Genomic DNA, 19,716 nt, shown 5'->3' on the forward strand with positions numbered 1-19,716 from the left:
CTGTAATAAGGAGAACCATATTTCTTTCTAGCTGTCTGGCTGCAATGCATGAGGCAGAAGGTTGTCAGTAAGAAAGTAGAAGGAAACATATATGAAAAGGCCAATTGAACTTTTACCTGATAAGATTTTCCAAAGCAGGGTAGCGCTGCCCTCTATTTAAGCTGGTAGGGGCAATAGCGTGGGTACCCGGCATAGCAAGCTTACCCTGGCCTTGAATGATGAATGTGAGAATTCTCTCACGAACACAGAGATTAAATTATTTTGTTATTGTGTTTTTTTGTAATAACAAAATAATAATAAGTGACCTGCTTCTCCCTTTGCACAGTTGCTAGCTGAAGCACCAGATCTAGTTAGTTAGATTTGAGATTTGATTATCAGTATTGTTTATTTATAAAACCCCAACGGTCTTGGCAGCAATTATAAAATATTTGGGGGAGTGTTATTACAAAAAAACACAATAACAAAATAATTTAATCTCTGTGTTCGTGAGAGAACTATTGCCCCAACCATCTTAAATAGAGGGCAGCGCTACCCTGCTTTGGAAAATCTTATCAGGTAAAAAGACTGCAGATGATATAATAAAGTTCAATTGGCCTTTTCATATATGTTTCCTTCTACTTTCTTACTGACAACTTTCTGCCTCATGCATCAATGTTTAAAAAAAAGCTTACATTAACAATAGCACTTATATTGTTAATATAAGCTTTTTTTCACATTTTCAGCTGGTGGTGTGCCGCGGGATTTTTTCAATGAAAGAAATGTGCCTTGGCTCAAAAAAGGTTGAAAAACACTGGCATACCGAACCGAATCTGAATACTAATTTGCATATGCAAATTAGGGGCAGGGAAGGAAAAAGTGTGAACATTTTTTTCACTTCCTTGTTTTGTGATAAAAAGTCACATGATTTCCCTCCCCCGTCCCTAATTTACATATCCAAATTAGGATTCAGTTCGGCCAGACACAAGGATTCAACCGCATCCGAATTCTGCTAAAAAAGGACGAATCCTGAGCGAATCCCGAATCAAATCCAGTATTCGGCGCATCCCTAGTCTCTGTGAATCCTCTTGTAACTCGCTCCTCCCTGGAGTAAGGGGCAGCAATTAGAATTACAACTCCACTTCTGTTGGGCTTTAAAGGGCAACTGAACTTCCATTAGATAATTTGTTGATTTAAAATGATTTGGGAAATATCAGTTTTTATCAGCGTGTGTGAAATGGAGAAAAACGGAGATCATAATGTTCTCTATGAATTGATGTTTCCTTGTTCTTTGACAGGTGAATAAATCCTCCTGCACCAGATTTGATCCCTTCCTCAGTAAGTTGCACCTCTACATTCTCCCAGTCTACTCACAGGCCAAAATATTCATATGGAAAAACAATACAAATCTTAAAAAATAAGAATCTCTACTGGTTTGACCCTTAATTTAATGAAATAATTCATTAATACATAATTCATCAGTAAATAAGCCATTCTTATAATTCATGAGACTAAAGTGCAATGTCAGCAGCTCATATATGTCCCCATCAATCTATATGAGGCCCACACACCTATAATGTGGTGAGTTGCAGTTCAGCAACAGTCTTTAATATGCAGCAACAGAGATGAATATCCACAGTGGACAATTTTATAAAACAGATTATATGGGAGGATATTATTAGGCTAATATTAGAGACCTCTTTGTAAGAAGTGTAAAAGCTTCAGGAGAAAGAAAGAGGCTGCTCTGATGTTCTTCTGCTAAAGAAAGATGCGAGAAAGGTTTCGAATGGTTTTCCTAAGCAAAAGAACATCAGAGCAGAATCTTTCTTTCTCCTGACAACTTCCTTGACTACTTGGTGGTCAGACTGGTGGCAAAATGACCAGCAGGTGGCGCTGTTGTAACACAATTCATTCATATTAACAGCACATGTATCCCTTAATATCTTGGAATAAAAACAAAATAAATAATGAAGGTAAATTACAAAAGTGCTTAGAATAGCCCCCTCATCAGTTTTACATTCACTTATTTTAAAGGTTTACTTACCCTTTAATGCTTACAATTACACACTTTAAGGCTATAAGTTGTTTAATAGCAGTAAGGATATTACAATTTATAGTTAATATTATAAAAGTTATATTAGTGCATGAGACACTGTACATTAAAATCATCACAATATAAAATAAAAGAGAAAAACATAGAAAACCTGTACTTATACCTACAGTATACTAAATATAGACTTTCCTGGTTCTGGGGGCAAGGGGAAACCAATGGGATGAACTCTCAACAAAAACTGCTCCTCCAAAACAAATTTAGTTTTTGGGCAGAAGAGCTGACAATCTATTACAGATAAAGGGCATCAAGTAACTAGATAGGTAGTGGCAGAGCAGTTTGAGTGTTTTTATAACCTCTTGTGAGTATGATCAGGAGTAAGAATATAATGACGATATATGGAACATAGAGAGAAATGATATAATATATATTGACCGGTCATTGTTTTTGGTACTAGTTCCCTACAGACCAATATCTGTGTGACTTGCCCCACTGCCCACATATTCCTGACACCCCCAGTATCAAACCCAGTCATGTTTGGACTCCTTTGGAAGCTAATATTGTACTGAACCCATGAGCAGTTTGTAATACAGTCGGTACAACAGGTATGGGGGTCTGGGATGATAAAAGTGTTGAGTTCCGTTATATTATGACCTACACATCACCTATAAAGGGTCTTGCAGTGAACTATGTCCCCCCTCCATGGGCTTCATAAGCTGAGCTTAGAGCAGGGCATGAAAGGCAATTTATTTATTTACATGACCTGTATCATGACGGCCTCTGTCTTTGTCTTTAGTCGCAGGAAACCAGCCCCTCCCACCTACACTGATTGGAGGACTTGTAGGGGGCGGGGCCCTACTGCTGCTCCTGGTGGTCCTGCTGGCCTTCTGCAAGCTGGGATTGGTCAGGTTGGTAGAGTTTTGTTCTAACAGTGAATAATAATAATATCACAGATGATGATTGAAGAGATAATTAGTAACAAGCAAGGAGAGGACTGTGTGTTGCCCCCAGGTACCCTATGTGCTCTGAGCAACAAACTCTAGCACCTTCCTCAGGACCCCAATAATGTTTCTGCTATCAGACAAGGTCAGAATTAGGGGGATCAGCCAGTTCTGTTGCTGAGTGACCTGCCCCAGGGATAGAGGGAAGTGACAGGTACTGGGGGGAGGTAAGAACAGTTTATTATAGTATTGTGCAACTATTGTTATAGCACCCCCAAAACAGGGTGAACATAGCACTTGAGTAGGGTCTTTACTGTCAATACTGGGGACCCCTCCTGTATATAAAGGCAAAGCAAGGGAGGGGCAGTCTGTAGGGCCACTGTATTGGGCAGCCTTGGTGCTGCTATGGAGGTACCAAAGTATAAATACCCAGGTAATTCTGTTATTCAGATCCGTAGAACTGGCGAAATACTGAGTAAGACTTGGGGTGTTGTACCTGGTGTGAGGATTTTGGATCACCTGTGTGAGATGAATCCACACCATGAATAGACTCACTGACCAATGATTGTGTCCCTGACAGATTTTATCAATAAATACTTTCCCACTAATCAATATTCCTGTGGGGGGGGGGGGGGTCAATAACAATGAATGTAACCTGAGAGTTCCTCTCATTTCTGGTTCTGTAGTTGGGGCACCCCAATAACCCACTCATGTCAGGCTCAATGTCTTCTCTTGCAAACTCAGTGCCTATAGGGGGCAGCACCTGCTCTAATGTCTAATGTCTGTCCCCAAAAGCAACTCAGTCATTGGATCAGAACCTATATAATATATGTATACTGTATAATACTATATAATACTATATAATACTATATAATATATGTATACTGTATAATACTGTATAATACTATATAATACTATATAATACTATATAATACTATATAATATATGTATACTGTATAATACTGTATAATACTATATAATACTATATAATACTATATAATATATGTATACTGTATAATACTGTATAATACTATATAATACTGTATAATACTATATAATATATGTATACTGTATAATACTATATAATACTATATAATACTATATAATACTATATAATATATGTATACTGTATAATACTGTATAATACTATATAATACTATATAATACTATATAATATATGTATACTGTATAATACTGTATAATACTATATTATACTGTATAATACTATATAATATATGTATACTGTATAATACTATATAATACTGTATAATACTATATAATACTGTATAATACTATATAATATATGTATACTGTATAATACTATATAATACTATATAATACTGTATAATACTATATAATACTGTATAATACTATATAATATATGTATACTGTATAATACTGTATAATACTGTATAATACTATATAATACTGTCTAATACTATATAATACTGTATAATACTATATAATACTGTATAATACTATATAATATATGTATACTGTATAATACTATATAATACTATATAATACTGTATAATACTATATAATACTGTATAATACTATATAATATATGTATACTGTATAATACTGTATAATACTATATAATACTGTATAATACTATATAATACTGTATAATACTATATAATATATGTATACTGTATAATACTGTATAATACTATATAATACTGTATAATACTATATAATACTGTATAATACTATATAATATATGTATACTGTATAATACTATATAATACTATATAATACTGTATAATACTATATAATACTATATAATACTATATAATACTATATAATATATGTATACTGTATAATACTGTATAATACTATATAATACTGTATAATACTATATAATATATGTATACTGTATAATACTATATAATATATGTATACTGTATAATACTGTATAATACTATATAATACTATATAATACTGTATAATACTGTACCTCCAATGTGACACCCACCCAGACAATGCAGAAGAAGAGCAGTACATGGACCTTCACTATAAATATCCCCAGATGATGTTCTAGTCCCTACACTGCCCCCTGTGGTAGGTGTACCTGTAAAATGGTATTAACCCTTAGATAAACAGGCGGCTGGCACTTTTATTAGCAGTTAAATTGTACTTATAATTCAGCCATTACTCCCTGTGTATGAGTATCCTGTACCTTCTCTAGTTCTGTTGGGGCCCCTTGGGCCATATCTTGTTATTTAAATAAGAACTGTCTGTCAATTTGATACTCTCAGCCCCTTCTCCCAAGAGCTTACACTAGGTCTTCCCTTTATATTTATACTAATTATGTATGTCATTGATAATTCAGATCTGCAATGTGTCAGTCTTCTTTTGGCCTGTCCAATTGGAACCCAATGGGCAACAGAAATGCTCATGGTGAGTGAGTTCAAACAGCACCTACATCTGCTATAAGTATCCATACTGTATCCTACTAATAGCCATACTCTGTACCCATACCCTCATCTAATTGTACCCATAACCTCGTCTAATTGTACCCATACTCTCATCTAGTTGTACCCATACCCTCATCTAGTTGTACCCATATCCTCATCTAATTGTGCCCATACTCTCATCTAGTTGTACCCATACTCTCATCTAGTTGTGCCCATACTCTCATCTAGTTGTATCCATACTCTCATCTAGTTATACCAATACTCTCATCTAGTTGTACCCATACTCTCATCTAGTTGTACCCATACTCTCATCTAGTTGTACCCATACTCTCATCTAGTTGTACCCATACTCTCATCTAGTTGTACCCATACTCTCATCTAATTGTACCCATACTCTCATCTAGTTGTACCCATACTCTCATCTAGTTGTACCCATACCCTCATCTAGTTGTACCCATACTCTCATCTAGTTGTACCCATATCCTCATCTAATTGTGCCCATACTCTCATCTAGTTGTACCCATACTCTCATCTAGTTGTATCCATACTCTCATCTAGTTGTGCCCATACTCTCATCTAGTTGTACCCATACTCTCATCTAGTTGTGCCCATACTCTCATCTAGTTGTATACATACTCTCATCTAGTTATACCAATACTCTCATCTAGTTGTACCCATACTCTCATCTAGTTGTACCCATACTCTCATCAAGTTGTACCCATACTCTCATCTAGTTGTACCCATACTCTCATCTAGTTGTACCCATACTCTCATCTAATTGTACCCATACTCTCATCTAGTTGTACCCATACTCTCATCTAGTTGTACCCATACCCTCATCTAGTTGTACCCATACTCTCATCTAGTTGTACCCATATCCTCATCTAATTGTGCCCATACTCTCATCTAGTTGTACCCATACTCTCATCTAGTTGTATCCATACTCTCATCTAGTTGTGCCCATACTCTCATCTAGTTGTACCCATACTCTCATCTAGTTGTGCCCATACTCTCATCTAGTTGTATACATACTCTCATCTAGTTATACCAATACTCTCATCTAGTTGTACCCATACTCTCATCTAGTTGTACCCATACTCTCATCTAGTTGTACCCATACTCTCATCTAGTTGTACCCATACTCTCATCTAGTTGTATCCATACTCTCATCTAGTTGTGCCCATACTCTCATCTAGTTGTATCCATACTCTCATCTAGTTGTGCCCATACTCTCATCTAGTTGTATCCATACTCTCATCTAGTTATACCCATACTCTCATCTAGTTGTGGCCATACTCTCATCTAGTTGTATCCATACTCTCATCTAGTTGTATCCATACTCTCATCTAGTTGTATCCATACTCTCATCTAGTTGTACCCATACTATAACCTGCTAATACCCATACTCTCTTAACTAACCCTAACCTGCTAGTACCCATACTCCCATCTGTTTGTACCCATAATCTCATCTGCTAGTATGTATACTGTTATGTGTTTGTAGCTATACTGTAACCTGCTAGTAGCAGTACTCCCATCATATCTTTGTTGCTGTATAAACCCTTCCAGAGACTAATTAAATAAAGGGTGAGTAAAACTGTCACATCTTACAGCTATGATCCATTTCTTCTCCTCCATGGAAACTTATTTGTGGAGTTCTTGCCTGTGTCTCTGATCTGTACAGGTAAGAAGAAGAGAGACATTCCAGTCGATGATCTACTTGAGGTTGTAAAAAGGTTTCGGAATGAGGAGCTGTTGGTCAATAAAGAGGGTGATGAGGAGAATTCCAACATGTTACCTGTGGGGCGTCCCAAGGAATACAAGGTGTGTAGGACAAGCTTTTCCTAGGTGTTTCCCTAAAGTTACTCTTCATACTGACCTTATATATAAAAGGGAATTGTGACTTGGTATAAAGGGGTCAAATGAGCAGATCTCTTCCCTAGGGCCCAGAGATCACATCTCAACGCTGATACGGTCCTCCATCCAATGGGAATTCTAATCGTACCCAATCAACACCTGCCCGATTTCTGGCCAGATATTGATCGTGGAAGCCCATCTGGGGCCCCATACACTGGGCTGACTTTGTCTATAGGCAGCTTCTCTCAGCCTGTATATGGTCTCCTTAAGTGTTGTCTGGGATTTGTACTCTCAGCTTTATTGGATATTTGCCTACATTTCCAGGAACTGCCCTCGGGCCCCTTGTACCCCTGTGCCGCTGCCTCATCTGAGCAGAACAAAACTAAGGACCGATACAAAAATGTTATCCCTTGTAAGTACAACTATGTGTAATGTGAAATAGTAGGGTAATTATCATAGATCTGTAACTCTGTGGTACTCATTTACCCAGAATGCTCAGCAGCTCTCACGCTCTGTGTTTGCTCCTCAGATGATAACTGCCGTGTGATTCTGCGCTCAAACCCCTCAGGGTCGGATTATATCAATGCCTCGTACATAGATGTGAGTACAGTGATCCCTTGATACACAACCTCAGTACCAGACTGTCCCCTCGCTCTACTCATAGTAACAACACTCTGCTCAGCCCAATGTCTTTTTGTACAGTATTTGTTCTATTAAGAATGTAACTTCAGCAACAGAGTCTTGTCCCACACACCTGCCTGTGTCTTATTCCCAATATAAAGTTATGAGTATAGATCACCCTGCCTGCCCAATGTTCCTAACCCAAGGGGGTGGATATAAAGTTGCTCCTCTGTTTACTGCTACAATTGACCCTACTCTTCTGGGAAGATCCCACTAGATGTTTTTGCTGGGAGTTGCTGCTGGGAGTTGCTTCCACTAGTGAGTCGGGACTCAGCTCTGCCGCTGAACTGTTGTTGATCATGGTGTGTAGGCCACAGACTGTCCAAACTCATTGACAAACACCCCTGGGAACTGAACTTGTTTCTTCTCTCTCCACCTTTAGTGCCAAACTCATTGTCAGACAAGGAATTGGATCTCCAATTGGTGCAACTAAACATCTAATTCCTCTATATAGTCTTTATTATTTGTATTGTTTCCATTGTTGTATATACACAGCAAATACATTTCCCTCATGCCACATTCTATTCATTTCAGGGATACAAAGAGCCCAAATTCTTCATAGCTACCCAAGGTAAGTCTCTTCCCAACCTCAGCCTTGAACTTAGACTTTTATAATGATTTGGCCAACGCTACAGCCTGAGTCTCTGATACATTATATCTTTATAAAACACACGTTTTAGTTGTGGTCACACATTATGGTCACACATTATGGGAACAGTTATTGTGGGTAAAAAACATGACAATGGGTTATTAATGAGCCCATTAGTTATTGTGTAGGGACACCATGAGTACAATAAACTTCCTCCTGAGCTTAGTGATAGGGTTCATCTGACCAGTAGGAGTTGGGGTGTAATCCTGGCACAGGTTTATCTGCAAATAATGTGGGGTTCAGTAACATGAGGGGTGCATGTGTTGGTCCCAGGTCCCCTCCCAGAGACGTTGGCAGATTTCTGGCACATGGTTTGGCAGGAGAAGAGCTCAGTCATTGTGATGCTGACGGCTTTAGAGGAGCAGAACAAGGTGAGGAGATCCTGGACTTTCTGCAAATGTGCTGCTTTGTGGTTGGTACCAGTTTTATGGGATTTTCCTTTGGCCAATTGTGGATGTTTGGCTCAACAATAGACACAAGGGCAAATATGTCTCATCATCAGAAAATCTGTTTCTTCCTATTGGATCACCCAGAGTGTCGGAAGGATGTGGCCCTGAAAGGGATTTAGTGGCCCGTAGCCTGATCCAGGAGTCCAGTGACTTGCTTGGCTCACATCTAGTGATGGGCGAATTTATTCGCCAGGTGCGAATTCGGGGCGAATTTGCGCGATTCGCCATCAGCGAATAAATTTGTGAAAATTCGAAAAAACGTCAAAAACGGGCACCGGCGTCAGAAATTAGACACCGGCGCCGTTTCGCGAATTTTTCGCAAATTCACCCATCACTAGTCACATCATAATCTCAATAGGAATTCTGGGAACATGTATATTGAATAATCTTCTCGATGGGAAAAGTGGGGAGGAGAATCCATACATTTTTGACTTCTTCAAATGTTTTCTAAAAGGTATTTTTCCATATTGTGACCAGTCAGTGTAAAGTTCCTTCCCATAGGAAATACAAGGAGAGTCATGGTGCTGGCTGGGAATTCAGGCCAATAGATAAAGACAAGAGTCAGCCCTAGCCAGGGGCCACTGGTGCTCCCCCAGTATGTGTCTGTATAACTGTTACTTTCTGGGGGGCTTCCTAGATAAAGCCAAGAGTCAGCCCTAGCCAGGGGCCACTGGTGCACCCCCAGTATGTGTCTGTATAACTGTTACTTTCTGGGGGGCTTCCTAGATAAAGTAAAGAACCAGCTCCAGCTTGTGGCCACTGGTGCTCCCCCAGTATGTTTCTGTAACTGTTACTTTTTTGGGGGTTCCAGGTAAAATGTGAGCGTTATTGGCCAGAAGAGATCCAGACATATGGAGACATCAGAGTTTCAGTAGAAAGTACGAGCCAGACAGGAGCTTTCATTAGCCGCAGCTTCACCCTACAGAAGGTACAGTATTCTGGGTTAGTACATATGGACAGACACTGAGCTTTACCACTGTCTTTAGCAATAATTACCCTAAATGCCAGTAAGATCACTGCAGAAATGCATTATGAGCATTAAAGTAGTTCTTCACCTTTAAATTAACTGTTAGTATGATGTAGAGAGGGATATTCTGAGACAATTTGCAATTGTCCATTTTTATTCAGCAACTCTCCAGGTTGCAAGTTCGGAAGTCTGGTTGCTAGGGTCCAAATTGCCCTAGCAATGTAAATAAGAGACTGGAATATGAATAGGAGAGGCTTGAATAGAAAGATGAGGAATAAAAAGTAACAATAACAATATATTTGTATATTTGTTTTTTTAGATGGGGTCAGTGACCCCCATTTGAAAGCAGGAAAGAGCCAGAAGAAAAAGCAAACAAAAAACCAAATACAATACTATTAAAAAGAAAAAAATGTACATCGATTGAAAAGTTGTTCAGATTTAGCCATTCTATAACAAACGAAAAGGGTAAGAACACATGGGCAGATTCGGGGAGATTAGCCGCCCCCGCGACAAATCACCTCTTCTTCGGGGCGACTAATCTCACCAAATCTGCTCGTGTTTCCTTAACCCTAAAGGTGAACCACCCCTTTAACTAAATCCAGACATGGCAGTAAGATCACTGCAATAATGGACAAAAAACAAATCAACCCCAAATATGTCAGTTAGATGATTGCAGAAAAAGGAGAGAAAGCATTTGCTGGCAGAATATAAGAGCCTTCTTTCTTAGTGCTGCCATACTGCTTGCTGGCTCCTGCCTCCTGCAGAGCTCAAACTCCCTAAATGATTCAAGATGGACGTGAGTTCCACAGTGGAACACACGGCCATCTTTAAACTATTTCATCGTAAGGAGAGAGTTTTTGGGCAGTGAGCAGCCAGCAGGGCCCAACAGAACCAAGAGAGATGAGGGAGCATCAACAGTCCAGTATAGGAGCCAGTGAGTGGGGTCACCTGTTTGACGACAGGATTTTACCTCCCAAAATTTGAACATTTTCTGTGGCGGGAAGTACAGCAAAGATTTATTGGCCACATCCACTTTGTGGAAATAACCCTTTATACCAACCCATATATTTATCCCAAAATATTCCCAGACGTGCCAGTATATTTACTACAGAAAATGTATAACAAGCCCATTAACCTCAGATGTGCCAGTATCATTACTATAGGAAATGTATAACAAGCCCATTAACCTCAGATGTGCCAGTATATTTACTACAGAAAATGTGTAACAAGCCCATTAACCTCAGATGTGCCAGTATCATTACTACAGAAAATGTGTAACAAGCCCATTAACCTCAGATGTGCCAGTATCATTACTATAGGAAATGTATAACAAGCCCATTAACCTCAGATGTGCCAGTATCATTACTATAGGAAATGTATAACAAGCCCATTAACCTCAGATGTGCCAGTATCATTACTATAGGAAATGTATAACAAGCCCATTAACCTCAGATGTGCCAGTATCATTACTATAGGAAATGTATAACAAGCCCATTAACCTCAGATGTGCCAGTATCATTACTATAGGAAATGTATAACAAGCCCATTAACCTCAGATGTGCCAGTATCATTACTATAGGAAATGTATAACAAGCCCATTAACCTCAGATGTGCCAGTATCATTACTACAGGAAATGTATAACAAGCCCATTAACCTCAGATGTGCCAGTATCATTAATATAGGAAATGTATAACAAGCACATTAACCTCAGATGTGCCAGTATTATTACTATAGGAAATGTATAACAAGCCCATTAACCTCAGATGTGCCAATATAATTACTACAGAAAATGAGTAACAAGCCCATTAACCTCAGACGTGCTAATATAATTACTACAGAAAATGGGGGAGGGGGAATCATATTAACCCTACATGTGCCAGTATATTTACTACAGAAAATGTATAATCAGCATATTAACCCCAAACATGCCAATATAATTACTAGAAAAAATAAATAATCATTTCATTTGTTGATGCCCATGCTTATCTGTCCCACACAGGGTTGCCAAATGGGCATTTTTAAGGGGCTGTCGGGTTCAAAACCTCCTGCTTGGTTTTTAAAGTGTTAAAAACCAGTTAAACTTTAGCAAGTGATAGTGAGTAATAGGGATGTGCCACAGCATTACTGAGCTGCCCTCAATGTCCCAGCCCTGCTCTCTGACATTACCAACATCAGGAGAAGCTGCAACTCTGGTCCCACCTCTAATCACTGACTGGCACAGGTAGAATGAGATACACTGTCTCTTTAACCCAAATCTCCCACATTCGGCAGGTGGGAGACTCAGCCCAAAGGACAGTAGAGCATCTGCATTACCTGCAATGGCCGGACCATGGAGTTCCCAGTAAGCCATCTGGGCTTCTGCAGCTGATGGACCAGATGAATAAGTGCAAGCTTCCCGGGTCAGGCCCAGTTATAGTGCATTGCAGGTAAGATCCCTGATGTTCATTGGGGCTATAGACAGGGTTCTACTCTGCATGATGTGAAGCTGCCAAATAGGAAACCCCTTTATAAATACCCTTTAAATGTTACCTAGTGATGTTATTGGACATTATGTGGATTGTAAGCTCTCCGGGGCAAGAATGTGCTCCTTCTGCTGTCTCTACACACTGAGCATTCTGTATGTTCTGTGCATAGTGAAAGTGTTTTGGGTTAAATTTGCAGTGCAGGGATTGGTCGGACGGGGACGCTGCTGGCGCTGGACATATTGCTGAAGAGGGCACGGGCCGAGGGCAAGGTGAATGTCTATGACTGTGCCCTCCAGATGCGCAGGAGACGACCCAATATGATACAGAACCAGGTAAACTGACAGCTTTGTACCTTGTGAGAAGAGAGAAACTATAACAATTAACCCCATGTAACCAAACTGGAAGCTCCTCTGCCCCTTTTATCTGCCAGTGTCACTTATTCCTCTTCTTTTCTTCCCAGTTTAAATGAATCTCCTTGTCACATGATGTCCCCAAACCTCTTCCCCATTACTCTGTGCAGTGACTGAGACGTTTCATTCAGTAAATTAAATCATTGTGGTTCCAAAAATAAACCTTTTAGTTGAGCCTGTAGGACTGGCCAGCCAAGTGCATGGGAACAACTCTTGTACTTCTTGCAGGAGTCGCATTCAGCTGTATCATCGTTTATTTTCTTTTTCCCACATTTGAAAATGCAAATTAGGTTTCAGGTTGAGTTGTGTATTTAGGCAAAGGCCAATGAGTTGAGAGTCTCTTTGGTTACACATTGCAGGGTCAGTACATGTTCCTGTATGACGTGTTGCTGGAGACACTTGTGTGCAGTTCCACCAGTCTGCCAGTAGAGGGAGTCCTGACTCACATGCGCCACATGCAGACCCTGGATCCTGGAACCAACACATCCGGCTTCACCAGGGAATTCCAGGTTGGTAGATCCTTCATTTGCTATTTCTCATTGGCCCCTGTGCCCCACCCCCTATACTTACTGTGTCAGATGGGGGCGCTGTGCAGAGATACCTCTGTTTTTCTTTTTCACTTGTTCCAACTGTAGCTAGAAACCTAATACATGCTTGAGAGGTACCTCGAGATACACACACATACCTGGGATGTACCTCAAGATACCCACCCAACATATACTATTGAAGTACCTCTAGATACCCACCCAACATATACTATTGAAGTACCTCTAGATACCCACCCAACATATACTATGGAAGTACCTCTAGATACCCACCCAACATATACTATGGAAGTACCTCTAGATACCCACCCAACATATACTATGGAAGTACCTCTAGATACCCACCCAACATATACTATGGAAGTACCTCTAGATACCCACCCAACATATACTATTGAAGTACCTCTAGATACCCACCCAACATATACTATGGAAGTACCTCTAGATACCCACCCAACATATACTACGGAAGTACCTCTAGATACCCACCCAACATATACTATTGAAGTACCTCTAGATACCCACCCAACATATACTATGGAAGTACCTCTAGATACCCACCCAACATATACTACGGAAGTACCTCTAGATACCCACCCAACATATACTATTGAAGTACCTCTAGATACCCACCCAACATATACTATGGAAGTACCTCTAGATACTCACCCAACATATACTATGGAAGTACCTCTGATACCGACCCATATACAGGGGGGGTATTAGAGTCAGAAATGGGCACTAATTTAATAATATATATATTTATATTTATAACAACATTTCAGAAGCCTCACACATTTTGTGCCGGGTGCATCAGTGGCCTTGTGCCCATTTCCCATCATTGTGACTTTCCATGTGAGGGGCACCTGGACAACATCTGTAATTTGGGGGGGGGTTGTACCTACTTCCTGGCTCCCCACTGTTTTGTTCATCACATGTTAACCCTTTCAGGCTGTGGAGAAACTAACAGAACTGTATAGAATCTGCTCGTACAGAGAAGCCCATGAGAATCACTGCAAGAATCTTCATCCCGACATCATTCCAGGTCATTCCATTAGTCTTGATCCCTATAATCCTTACAGTGGTACCCCAACTTTGTCTTTCTCTTGTAGGCACTGAAATGCAGCACTTTATGTAGAAACCCTCAGTACAGCTGCCCCACTGCGCCCCTAGTTCTCTAATGTAAATGCCCCAAACAAATCATTACTGATGCAACTGACCAATGAGAATGCTGCTTCCCAGCGGCCATCTTGCTCTTATGCTACATGGGGAGATGTGGCCCCAAGATATGACATTGGAATGAGGCATCAGAAGGGACGACACTCTGCTGTTTACTTGTTCTGGGATAAAGAAGCCACGTTTAACCCTTCCAGTTGCAGGAACAAAGAACAGATTCCCACAGATCAGCTGGAATTCTAATTGGGGGGTTCCTTTCCATATTAATAACGACACTGACCCTGGAGAGACGGGGAAACGTTTTATTAAAGGGGTTGTTCACCTTTGAGTTAACTGTTAGTAGGATGTAGAGAGTTATATTCTGAGACAATTTGTAATTGGTTTTAATTTTTTATTATTTGTGGTTTCTGACTTATTTAGTTTTTTATTCAGCAGCTCTCCAGTTCCATCAATTCCATCAATCTGGTTGCTAGAGTCCAAATTCCCCTAGCAACCATGCACTGATTTATTAAGAGACCGGAATATGAATAGGAGAGGCCTGAATAGAAAGATGAGTAATACAATTTAGCAATAACAATACATTTGTAGCCTTACAGAGCATTTGTTTATAGATGGGGTCAGTGACCCCCATTTGAAAACTGGACAGAGTCAGAATAAGAAACCAAATAATTAAAAAACTATTAAAAATAAATAATAAAGACAAATTTAAAAGTTGATTAGAATTGGCCATTCTATAACATACTAAAAGTTAACTTGAAGATGAACCACCCCTTTAAGCAATATTTACATGACATGAATGGTGCTGAACTACAGCTCCCAACATTCCTTAACCTTGATAAAATGTTAAATATATTGTGGTTTTGGCAGTGCAAGAACAATGGGTAAAGTATGGGGGAACAGCAGTGTTTATCTTCCCTTTAATGGGCAGGTTAATGGATAGGTTAATGGGTAGGTCAATAGGTAGGTTTATGGGTAGGTTAATAGGTAGGTTATTTGGTAGGTTAATGGGTAGGTTAATGGATAGATCAGTGGGTAGGTTAATGGATAGGTTAGTGGGTAGGTTAATGGTTAGGTTAAAGGTAGATTAATAGGTAGGTTATTTGGTAGGTTAATGAGTAGGTTAATGAGTAGATATAAGCAGTGAAACAGAACCACAGGCACAAACTCCCACAATAAGAAATGTCCGACGACTGCAGGAGGTGCAACTAGTTCACAATTTATAAACTGCCCTATAAAATTGGGGTGCGACTGTATTTCACCTAATTAAAAAATCCCATTATACTGTGCTGCCTAAGGGAAACCATATGGCAGCTCCAACCCAAATCTATGTCTATAGATACTGAAGGAAGGAATGTTCCATGTACAGGATAATCTCCTCCCTCTCCCTGTACCATTCTGGGTGTGGCCTGTTTGTATCAGTTCCTGATTGGCTGTCACGTATATAACAATAACTTCTGCACCCTCAGGTGATCACTGTCGTCCAATCCTAATGTCTGTGATGGACCAACATGGCGCCCCTGGTTACATCAATGCTGTGTTTATAAATGTAAGTATATTGTACAGTTATTATATTCTATATAATGTCCCGCCCCAGAGGGACCCTAAATACCCACGTATTCATTTGTACCCCTGCCAATAGCCTCTGGGACAGACAAGAAGTGCCCCTGGGGTGGGATAAACCAGACACAGCCTCCAATAAACCAAATAACTTGTTATCTAGTGAAAGAGAAAGTTAAACCAGACACAATAGGAGTTATTTTCTTCAGGGAAATATTCCCAGTGGCCTCCAGTTCTACTTCCTGGACCCCATTATAGTAGTAATCTTACTGGTATGTCTGTGGCTAATGTGCTCACAATCCATGTACTGCAGTCATCTTACTGGTATGTCTGGGCTTATAGTGGCCCACAGGGGCCCAGGTAGCCTAGTCCAACACTGGCCACTGACCTCCAGGCTCCCACATCATGTCCTGTTATGACCAACTCATGCCCCATTGGCCAAGACTCCGCTCCATTACTCACTGATCACACCCCTTGCTCAGCCTTATAGCTACTCGCCCCATTTAACAGTAATAACGAGTATTCCCAGAAATAAGTTTAGGGTCACTAACGACCATCTGGAAGAATGGAAATATTCTGTATTGTGGGTAGATAATAGGGCGACTCTGCTATAATATATATATTTATGTCCCTATAACCTTCTATACTGGGGCCTTCACTTCTCATGGGCCTGTCCATTGGTTCTGGTTACCAGTCATGTGACACTGTGCTGTATTTATAAGTTATATATTATATTGTTTGTCTGGTACATAATACTGATCACACGGATGTATAAAGTGCTGTTAAGGAGTCACATAAAATGCATAAAAGTACAATATACTGTAAATGACAGTACAATATACTATAACAGTAGAATATATAAAAGTACACAATAAATACAATAAATATACACAGTACACAGAACTCATATAAGGACACAGAGCTTAAGTGCTATGGGGTAAGGAACACAGTAGCAAGGAGGTCCCTACCCCATAGAGCTTACAGTCTAAGTGTTTAAGTCACATGTTTAAGAACCCCTGGTGCCCATATATGTGTTTTAGGGGGCACCCCAGAACCTAATGCACAACCATCTCTGGATGGACCCTGGGGGCATCTGTACCAATGTTCTGTCTTTCCCTTGAAACCCCGTGTTCCTTGCGTGTTCCTTTCATGTTCCCCATTTTCCCCCAGTCCAACAGCCAAGAGGATCAGTTCATTGTCACTCAGCTCCCCAAATTGGAGACACTGCCGGATCTCTGGTCCCTGGTGTGGGATTATAGATGCACCTCCATCATTGTGATGCACCCGGCGCAGGACATACGGCGGGTCAGTCGCACCTTCAGTTTATACAGAAGAGTTTCTATACAGTTTATACAGAAGAGTTTATATACAGTTGATACAGAGTTTCTATACAGTTTATACAGAGTTTATATTATACAGTTTATACAGAGTTTATATACAGTTTATACAGAAGAGTTTCTATACAGTTTATACAGAGTTTCTATACAGTTAATACAGAGTTTCTATACAGTTTATACAGAGTTTATATTATACAGTTTATACAGAGTTTATATACAGTTTATACAGAGTTTATATACAGTTTATACAGAGTTTATATACAGTTTATACAGAGTTTATATTATACAGTTTATACAGAGTTTCTATACAGTTTATACAGAGTTTCTATACAGTTTATACAGAGTTTATATTATACAGTTAATACAGAGTTTATATTATACAGTTTATACAGAGTTTATAAACAGTTTATACAGAGTTTATATACAGTTTATACAGAGTTTCTATACAGTTTATACAGAGTTTCTATACAGTTTATACAGAGTTTATATTATACAGTTAATACAGAGTTTAGATTATACAGTTTATACAGAGTTTATATACAGTTTATACAGAGTTTATATTATACAGTTTATACAGAGTTTATATTATACAGTTTATACAGAGTTTATATTATACAGTTTATACAGAGTTTATATACAGTTTATACAGAGTTTATATTATACAGTTTATACAGAGTTTATAAACAGTTTATACAGAGTTTATATACAGTTTATACAGAGTTTCTATACAGTTTATACAGAGTTTATATACAGTTTATACAGAGTTTATATTATACAGTTAATACAGAGTTTATATTATACAGTTTATACAGAGTTTATATACAGTTTATACAGAGTTTCTATACAGTTTATACAGAGTTTATATTATACAGTTTATACAGAGTTTATATACAGTTTATACAGAAGAGTTTCTATACAGTTTATACAGAGTTTCTATACAGTTAATACAGAGTTTCTATACAGTTTATACAGAGTTTATATTATACAGTTTATACAGAGTTTATATACAGTTTATACAGAGTTTATATACAGTTTATACAGAGTTTATATTATACAGTTTATACAGAGTTTATATACAGTTTATACAGAGTTTCTATACAGTTTATACAGAGTTTCTATACAGTTTATACAGAGTTTATATTATACAGTTAATACAGAGTTTATATTATACAGTTTATACAGAGTTTATATACAGTTTATACAGAGTTTATATACAGTTTATATACAGTTTATATACAGTTTATATACAGTTTATACAGAGTTTCTATACAGTTTATACAGAGTTTATAAACAGTTTATACAGAGTTTATATACAGTTTATACAGAGTTTCTATACAGTTTATACAGAGTTTCTATACAGTTTATACAGAGTTTATATTATACAGTTAATACAGAGTTTATATTATACAGTTTATACAGAGTTTATATACAGTTTATACAGAGTTTATATACAGTTTATACAGAGTTTATATTATACAGTTTATACAGAGTTTCTATACAGTTTATACAGAGTTTATTATACAGTTTATACAGAGTTTATATACAGTTTATACAGAGTTTATTATACAGTTTATACAGAGTTTATATTATACAGTTTATACAGAGTTTATATTATACAGTTTATACAGAGTTTATATTATACAGTTTATACAGAGTTTATATACAGTTTATACAGAGTTTATATTATACAGTTTATACAGAGTTTATAAACAGTTTATACAGAGTTTATATACAGTTTATACAGAGTTTCTATACAGTTTATACAGAGTTTATATACAGTTTATACAGAGTTTATATTATACAGTTAATACAGAGTTTATATACAGTTTATACAGAGTTTCTATACAGTTTATACAGAGTTTCTATACAGTTTATACAGAGTTTATATACAGTTTATACAGAGTTTATATTATACAGTTTATACAGAGTTTCTATACAGTTTATACAGAGTTTATATACAGTTTATACAGAGTTTCTATACAGTTTATACAGAGTTTATATACAGTTAATACAGAGTTTATATACAGTTTATACAGAGTTTCTATACAGTTTATACAGAGTTTCTATACAGTTTATATACAGTTTATATACAGTTAATACAGAGTTTCTATACAGTTTATACAGAGTTTATATACAGTTTATACAGAGTTTCTATTATACAATTTATACAGAGTTTATATACAGTTTATATACAGTTAATACAGAGTTTCTATTCAGTTTATACAGAGTTTCTATACA

General features: G+C 38.0%; 1 protein-coding gene across 4 annotated transcripts in view; it reads left to right on the top strand.

The window, feature by feature from the left end:
- LOC108704998 (receptor-type tyrosine-protein phosphatase alpha) overlaps positions 1 to 19,716 on the top strand; it is a 79,799-nt gene that overhangs the window by 55,661 nt on the left and 4,422 nt on the right. For all 4 annotated transcript variants that reach the window (XM_041580719.1, XM_041580720.1, XM_041580721.1 and 1 more), the window contains 15 exons: positions 1,275 to 1,314; positions 2,823 to 2,934; positions 5,303 to 5,370; positions 7,069 to 7,208; positions 7,566 to 7,653; positions 7,771 to 7,841; positions 8,457 to 8,493; positions 8,845 to 8,942; positions 9,832 to 9,948; positions 12,260 to 12,414; positions 12,650 to 12,785; positions 13,223 to 13,372; positions 14,360 to 14,453; positions 16,051 to 16,130; positions 17,312 to 17,446. In XM_041580719.1, coding sequence (XP_041436653.1) covers positions 1,275 to 1,314; positions 2,823 to 2,934; positions 5,303 to 5,370; positions 7,069 to 7,208; positions 7,566 to 7,653; positions 7,771 to 7,841; positions 8,457 to 8,493; positions 8,845 to 8,942; positions 9,832 to 9,948; positions 12,260 to 12,414; positions 12,650 to 12,785; positions 13,223 to 13,372; positions 14,360 to 14,453; positions 16,051 to 16,130; positions 17,312 to 17,446 — 1,521 coding nt within the window. The remainder of the gene's footprint in view (positions 1 to 1,274; positions 1,315 to 2,822; positions 2,935 to 5,302; positions 5,371 to 7,068; positions 7,209 to 7,565; positions 7,654 to 7,770; positions 7,842 to 8,456; positions 8,494 to 8,844; positions 8,943 to 9,831; positions 9,949 to 12,259; positions 12,415 to 12,649; positions 12,786 to 13,222; positions 13,373 to 14,359; positions 14,454 to 16,050; positions 16,131 to 17,311; positions 17,447 to 19,716) is intronic.

This window comes from Xenopus laevis, chromosome 1S (assembly GCF_017654675.1).
Source record: "Xenopus laevis strain J_2021 chromosome 1S, Xenopus_laevis_v10.1, whole genome shotgun sequence".
In the NCBI taxonomy this organism is placed as follows: domain Eukaryota; kingdom Metazoa; phylum Chordata; class Amphibia; order Anura; family Pipidae; genus Xenopus; species Xenopus laevis.